Source organism: Diaphorina citri, unplaced genomic scaffold, assembly GCF_000475195.1.
Source record: "Diaphorina citri unplaced genomic scaffold, Diaci psyllid genome assembly version 1.1 scaffold194, whole genome shotgun sequence".
In the NCBI taxonomy this organism is placed as follows: Eukaryota; Metazoa; Arthropoda; class Insecta; order Hemiptera; family Psyllidae; genus Diaphorina; species Diaphorina citri.
In genome coordinates, this window is record NW_007377631.1 from 268902 (window position 1) to 277273 (window position 8372).

General features: G+C 37.2%; 1 protein-coding gene across 1 annotated transcript in view; it reads left to right on the forward strand.

Annotated features, from left to right (window-relative positions):
- Window positions 1–7259, forward strand: part of LOC103505784 — a 10180-nt gene extending 2921 nt beyond the window's left edge. Inside the window, exons 2-4 of the mRNA XM_026821023.1 lie at window positions 3417–3618; window positions 5222–5410; window positions 6615–7259. Of these exons, the coding sequence (XP_026676824.1) occupies window positions 3417–3618; window positions 5222–5410; window positions 6615–7249 (1026 nt within the window). The 3' untranslated portion in view covers window positions 7250–7259. The remainder of the gene's footprint in view (window positions 1–3416; window positions 3619–5221; window positions 5411–6614) is intronic.
- Window positions 7260–8372: the final 1113 nt, after the last annotated feature.

An 8372-nucleotide genomic window follows, 5' to 3' on the forward strand; every position in this document is an offset into this window, starting at 1 on the left:
AATTGATTGCTAACTTCACTTAATTAGTGTTGTGACTCCATCTCGGAGTGCGCTCGGTTTTGGACTTGGTGCGCTTTGCCTCGTAGCCATTCGTATCTTTATGTGGGTAGGTAGCTTTTTATTCAATTTATTTTTAATTTTACTTGATTTTTATTTGTCTATGTTATTTGATGTAAAAATGGTTCAAACCTTCCTCGGTGGTGTAGTGGTCTAGGCGCTCGCCTGGTAAACAGGAGGGCGTGGGTTCAATCCCGGCCGAGGTATGGACTTTTATCCTCAATATAATTTGAGAATTTGACCACAATAATAGTAGTAGCCTACTGCTGGAGTAAAGGGACTTTTCAGTCCTATGCGAGCAGTATAAATAAGCACTATTATTATTATTATAACAAATCTTCATTGGGAGTTTCATGAATACCTTTTCTCTGGTCAACATGGTATGTCATTGATTATTATTATTATTACACAAAAAGTCCACTCTGAGGCTTAGGTGTAGGGACAAATAGCTCTAAACTACTCTAAAGGTTGGGTTAAGCTTATACGAATCTATACGAAATTTCGTATAGATTCGGGAGGAAAAGCAATCTCTTGATTCTCTTGTTTGATGAGGTTGTCTTAAGATGGGGTTGTCCTCTACATTTGGATGTATGTACTTGTCCTACTATGTAGTTTTGCAGTTGATTGCATTTTATGCAGTTGCTGATTGCATTGACCTCATCTAGACTAATCTAGATATAATTAATTACTCTGATTGAGAGAATGACCATGAGTGTATGTATCAGGGCATCTTAGAATTTGGAATTCAGCCCAGTTCTTCTAGAGCCCCTAGTGTTTTATCTGAGAGGTGTCAAAACATTAATAAGCCGTTGAAATGGATAGATCTTCTTTCTTTTTACTTTCCTTATCCTATAGGAAGGAAAGTAATGTAATCGGGGGGAATTTTTTCACTTAATCAAGCACAACATTTGCATCTGCTCTAAAACTCACCGCATCGTAAAATCTTATCTAATTACAATTTTATTTCACTTTCTTTAGAATGTAAATTTATTCGAACTTGGAACGCTTGGAAATTAAGTTCAGTTCAAAATAATAATGGTTCGGACGAGAACTGAAATGTCTGCCTCACAAGTCACAAGGCTAGCAGATTCTCGAAGAGGACAGTACTTTAGAAGGGAAGAAAACAGGGATGTTACGATGTTTCTGCCATGAGAGCAAAACTGGTCCAACTTTTGTTACAAACTCAATAATAGGGACATAAAACAAAAGTGACTTTCACAATCCTAGGTTTCAAAACAGGGATGTCTTGAACTTTACGATATAAAATTGATCACCTAGAATATCAATACACAAACAACATCCACTACTATTCGTGTTATAATCAATCCGACGCAACTTCGAGCTCCCTTGAATATTGACACGAATTTATCTGGCACATCAGTCACGTCAAAGTTTTACGATCTAACTTATGAGGACACTAAACTTAAAGAAGAGACTTAAAACTGATAATACCACTCATTTCAAGAAAAAAATAGAGACTTATTGGACCAGTGTCCTTAGAAGATTTCGATTTCTGATTAATGAGACATGGAATGATAAGGAAAAGCTGTGGGTTCACTGTTTTCCTATAGCACTATAAAAAAACACCGTGTGTAAACAAGAAAAGCCAAAGTGGATTTTGATTTGAATTAAATCACATCAATCTACATAAATTGTACTGCCACGTTAATGCTATTTTCAAAGCCTTCATGAAAGTCGTCATTTTTCAGCTCCCATGGCGTAGTGGTCACTGCGCTCGCCTTGCACGCGGGAGACCCGGGTTCGATTCCCGGCGGGGTCAAGAAATTTGTATCATCCAAATGATTGATTCCGTGACTGGCTGTTGCGGGGCCCACTCAGCCTCGTGAGGAAAATGAGCAGCTATGACATGTAAATGCGCATAGCGACCGGTGCCAGCATGGTAGGTAAACATTGGATTTTAGGATCATTGAGATATGTATTGGGAAAATCCTACAATGCTGCAGTGAGCACCAAAGTTGTGGCATAATAACACAAAGAAACTGCATTTACATTTACAAAGTCGTCATTTTTCCACGAGAGAAGAGACTAAAAGGAAAAGGTGGACTTTCGTATTTCTTGATGAGGCTGGACTTCCTTGAATCACTTTATAATCAAAGACACAAATATGTTTTTATCTAGGCACAGATTCTCTTCTCAGGGATGAAACAGATTTCAAAAGGTGTTTTTGATTTGACGTTCAACACATCAACCATCTTAACTATACCAATACAAATCTATTTCGACATTCTACCGCCACGTACAAATATTTTATTTGCTGCTCCATGTTAAGAATAACAACTTCAATCCCGTCTGATTCGTCTGAATACTAATTGCTTCCATTATCTAGCAGTCTACCTAGTATTGCATGAGGCATCATTCTATTAATAGGCCATCATGGACTTCTTTGATCTGGATAAGTGTCCCTAATCATCCAAAAATCCTAAAGACTTTCTTAGAACTCTTCAGGAGCTACTTGTAAAAAGAATGACCATTTGCAGATAAGTCCATTAGTATGTCTCAGTTAAAGTATCTTATGATTAGTACCTTTGATACCTGATGTGTTTTTGTATCCAAATAATGTTGTTGGTATTCAAATCGGAATAAACAAATTAGATTAATTAATAAAAGAACAAACTTTTACGGGTGCTTAAATCAGGGTTACTCTGTTAATTCATTTCGCCGGAAGAATATTCCCATTTACGAATCGAGAGAGAAATCAGATTCTTGGTGACATTTCTGATCATGAGAGCCGAAATTCTTTTCTATTGTTTCCTTGTTGTGACTCTAACAAATATCTATGTATATTAGCTACATAATATAAATTCCTAATATACAACTTACAAAAAGTATACATATAGGTACTTGTGTAGAATGTGTAGGTACATATAAATTTTTAGAAGTTGATTCTGTTTAATCGCGTGGGAGCAAATGACAATGACATCTATTAGGCGAATAAGATCGTATTTTATTTACAAAATTTGGGAGGTTTAAGATTGCTAATTGCTACTTAAACCAGCGGCAGCGATCAGCGTTGGTTGGTTCAAAAATATGCCAACTCATGGCGATCTTTTATAAAGAAGAACCGAATAGGGCGCTAGTCAAATAATCGACGAAAATGACCCTTCCGTTCAAAGCAATCACACTAATAACGCGGCGATAGCACGTGTCAGTTCCCAATACATCACTGAAGACTTGAAGAGTAACGTTGTTATCAGGATGGGTGACTACCTGAGCAACCGCTTACAGCTGACATTGCCCGGCTCTCTTAAGCTGGCTGAGGTTAATAATGTTGTTTACGAATGTCTGGAATATTGACCATTAGGCCAAGAAAAACAACTTTTTTCGTCTTCTGTTTTCAGATAGCCATAGTTTCGGAAATTTACGTCTCCGAGTATCTACCGTCCTGGTGGAAACCCGAAAGCTTCCCCTATTGGACAGCCATCGCAGAGGGGATGCTCTTCCCCATCATTCTACTGTTGTTTGACAAGCAGTTCTCTCTACGCATTGCTCAAATTTACTCACGACAAACGGCGAAGAGGAAACTAAGAGAAACGCCACCAGGTATGTTTTCTTTATATTCTAAGGCCGTTTCATCGGAGTTTCTTTATTAAATACCCCATATGACTATTATGAATGCTCACATACCGTACGATCATGTACATATTTAATTGTATGTTTTACGGGAAAAGAACCAGACTGACTGGCATTGTCGTAAGTCATAACAATAATAAAATTATAACATTGACATTGTGATTGTGAAGGCTACGACACACGTGAGGGAAAGGTATAGGAATATCTGACGTTCTTTCTTGAAGCAGAATTTTTCATGAATCTCAATGAATAATTATGCAGTACATATTTTCAAACAATCCTCAAGCTTAACATTACCATATTTCCAACTATTCTTCAGACATGACGTCGGCGGGGATCTACGGCAAGTTTCGACCCTACAACAGTACCCTGTTGGAGCCCCCACCTAAGCCCCCTCATCGGAGATCGACTGAAGGCGTCCGGTTTCCCATCACGAATGGCTCTCTTTTCGCTAGTCCTAATAACAGAAATCAACAGCCTGGGAAGAATTTGAACGTTCACAGCAAAGGTGAGAATGAAACCTGTCCATTTGTTTTAAAAGGAAATGAGCCTTCAAAATCAGCTCAGTCGGAAAGTAGATGCAAAACAATAAGTACATATAAGAGCAGACTCGTAGAACCAGTGTAAACAAGATTAGCATGGCAACACTAAGCAAACTATAAAGCAAGATTAGGTAGCAAAGTGACGGTAAAGTTACCTATAAACCTAAAATTACCGCAAAACCGGCGACAGAGCTGGTCTAGCATAACACAGAGAGAATGCTTACGTTATATTTTTCCATTCCACTTTACCTATACTAATATCTAAATCAGTTTCAATTGTTTGTTCTTTGAAAATGTTACACATTATTAAACAGCTCAATGAAATAGTCGAAGGTGGATGTGAAATTATTTATAGACTGAAAATGAAACAATACAAGTTACAAATAGGTAATATGGATAGGTTTATCCACACGTACTTGGTTTCTCAAAGTGATTTAAAAGGTCAGACTTAAGTTATTAAAGGTCTTGTTCGTGAGGATAGAAGTCAGAGGTTTGGTTGGGAATAGAATTTGGCGCCATATTGATTTCATCTCTTCACTTCATATTAGTGGAGAAAGTGTAGAGCTTCGTTCTTGTAGAATCCAATTCTCATGTTGTCTGCCCACATGACAAGAGATTAATCTGATCCACTTACACTTCCACTAAATTTGGCTAGGTTCGTTTACTTCTAGAGATCTAGCCTATGTCTATTTTGGATTTGAAATGCCAGTGGCGCGAACTCCTTGGAAGGTCATCAGAGTTTTCTACAGCTTTGTCTCTTGCCTGTCTTCTACTTTTTCAGTCCGAGTTTGGTATTGTGGATTCTTAGGTATTGATCCAGATGCAGGTGGATCAATACCTTTAAAAGGTACATACATACTTCATGAAAATATTAATTTATTCATTTCGCCTGAAGAATATTCCCTTTTACGGCATTTTCGCATTGTCTCTCAATTTTCTTGAAGCAGAATTTTTCGTGAATCTCAATGAATAATTATGCAGTACATATTTTCAAACAATCCTCAAGCTTAACATTACCATGTTTCCAACAGACATGACGTCGGCGGGGATCTACGGCAAGTTTCGACCCTACAACAGTACCCTGTTGGAGCCCCCACCTAAACCCCCTCATCGGAGATCGACTGAAGGCGTCCGGTTTCCCATCACGAATGGCTCTCTTTTCGCTAGTCCTAATAACAGAAATCAACAGCCTGGGAAGAATTTGAACGTTCACAGCAAAGGTGAGAATGAAACATGTTCATTTGGTTTAAAAGGAAATGAACCTTCAAAATCAGCTCAGTCGGAAAGTAGATGCAAAACAATCTATATAAATAAAATTGTAGATTTGTCTGTACATTGCTTAGAATCGTGAAATTTTTAGTTATTCTTACTCCTTATGCATCCACGATTCCAAAAATCACATTAAAAAAATTCTGTCTGTCTGTCTATCTGTCTGTCTGTCTGTCTGTATGTGTGTGTGTATGTCTGTCTGTTACGCTAAATAGACCTTGTTGTCCTCTACATATAAGAGCAGACTCGTAGAACCAGTGTAAACAAGATTAGCATGGCAACACTAAGCAAACTATAAAGCAAGATTAGGTAGCAAAGTGACGGTAAAGTTACCTATAAACCTAAGATTACCGCAAAACCGGCGACAGAGCTGGTCTAGCATAACACAGAGAGAATGCTAACGTTATATTTTTATTCCACTTTACCTATATAGTATATACTAATATCTAAATCAGTTTCAATTGTTTGTTCTTTGAAAATGTTACACATTATTAAACAGCTCAATGAAATAGTCGAAGGTGGATGTGAAATTTATAGACTGAAAATGAAACAATACAAGTTACAAATAGGTAATATGGATAGGTTTATCCACACGTACTTGGTTTCTCAAAGTGATTTAAAAGGTCAGACTTAAGTTATTAAAGGTCTTGTTCGTGAGGATAGAAGTCAGAGGTTTGGTTGGACTTTCCCACTGAGAGGTTGCATATTGAATTTAGTTCTATAAATGATGTTCGACCAGTGTATTTGATATGCATAAGATTCAATTAAATCTTCTAGATACAATGAATAAAATGATAAATAAGAATCATGAATACAGCTGGTTTTGAGTATTTAGTAAAGCTCATGATTCGATAATCAGAGCACGACCTTGATGCTTTGGTTTTAAATGAAAGGCTGGTAACAAGAATATAGACAATCAACCTATCAATTAGTAATCCCATTGGATAATTTGAATCGAGATTAAACCTCAGGCGTGTATTTAAATATGATATTTATGTAGATTAACAACGCAGCGGATAATTTGTCTTACTTACCGTGGCTTAACCCAGTAAGCTAAATCATTCTATCAGGTAACTCAAGTCCGCTAGGTCTGTTCCTGTTAACCGGATTGGTTTTAATTCTTATTAATTATTTTATTCGCACTTTCTGTTCTAGGAATTCGAACTACAAGCAACGTGTTGTCTCCAACACCTCTATCTGTCAACTCTCAACTATACGCTAACATCATGACAGCCGTAGAGATCACCAACTGCAACATGAACAAAGCTAAAGCTTACCCCAAGCATACCTCTTTCTCCCAGTACAGCGGGAATGAACCTAACTTCAGCATCCATGGAAGTAGCAACGAGCTTGACCGGATGTCACCTAACACTTACAAGACCAATCCAATCTACTCGCAAAACTTGCAACAGTTCAAAGAGAAATTCTTCAACGAAGTTATCATTGAGAATAACGATGCCAGTGATAGTGAAGATGATGAGAAGCCAATAAGCAACACAGGTGACGATGATATCTATGCAACGCTGTCCAATCACAGCCTCTGCTCTGCCACCACGGACGCCAACGATGATTTTGAGTTTTACAACAGCGAAACCAACATTGAGAAGTACAACGATAAGTTGAGCGAGAACAAAGTCGACCCAGAGGTTGAAACTGTGAAAGAAGTGAAGAAAGAAGAAGAGGAAAGTGTACCAAAGCCTATCATTCGAGTGCATAAGAAGAGAGAGCCGGAAAAGCAGAACTGTCGAATATACGTAAGTATATCTATTAGTATAGGGATAGGGACATAAAACAAAAGTGACTTTCACAATCCTAGGTTTCAAAACAGGGATGTCTTGAACTTTACGATATAAAATTGATCACCTAGAATATCATTACACAAACAACATCCACTACTATTCGTGTTATAATCAATCTAACAAGAAGATACCGACGCAACTTCGAGCTCCCTTGAATATTGACACGAATTTATCTGGCACATCAGTCACGTCAAAGTTTTACAATCTAGCTTATGAGGACACTAAACTTAAAGAAGAGACTTAAAACTGATAATACCACTCATTTCAAGAAAAAATAAAGACTTATTGGACCAGTGTCCTTAGAAGATTTCGATTTCTGATTAATGAGACATGGAATGATAAGGAAAAGCTGTGGGTTCACTGTTTCTATGTTTAGATTTGTAGGACAAAATACTAAAACGAATCAAATGGGTAGTAAAATTTCGAGGTATGATTGACAAGATTAACCGTTGTCTCTTGGAACACCCACTTACTTGAGATAACTATCAAGTTCATTCATGTCACCATCAAAATAAATGATGTCATGACAGATTTTATGATGCATTGAACCATCGCCATCATATGTATAAGTTTCAATGAGATCTGAGATTGTGTCTCTGTGATCCTCTCTGTCTAGCCAAGTTGCAAACTTCAAAATTCTCTTCCAATCTTGGTACCTACTTGCATGTCAATTGCAAATTGCTCAAGATAAATCAGGTAGGTACTTTCTAACAAATTACACTCAAATATTACTCAGGTCGGTTGATGTCAATCTCTTGCAATAAAATTAAAGCAATAAAATGATTTAGCCTCTCATAAAGTATACTGGCGTGGGAACACGACTCTATTTGTTTACAATACAAAGCTCTCACGTCACAGTACTAAGGAGACATACGAATCTCCTCAGCATTAGGTAAATGTTTGATTATTCTACAGTTGGCAATATTCAATTTTGTTGATTTTATTATTAAAACTGTTCTCCTGATATCACTTTGTGGTTTTGTAAGATGATAAAAACGAATGATTTCATGAACGGTAGGTACACGTAACTTTTAAAACCTCAGACCATTATGTATAAATGCATTTCATTTTGTATCTACGTAAGCAGTATTTGGAGACTTCCGATTATCCTCGG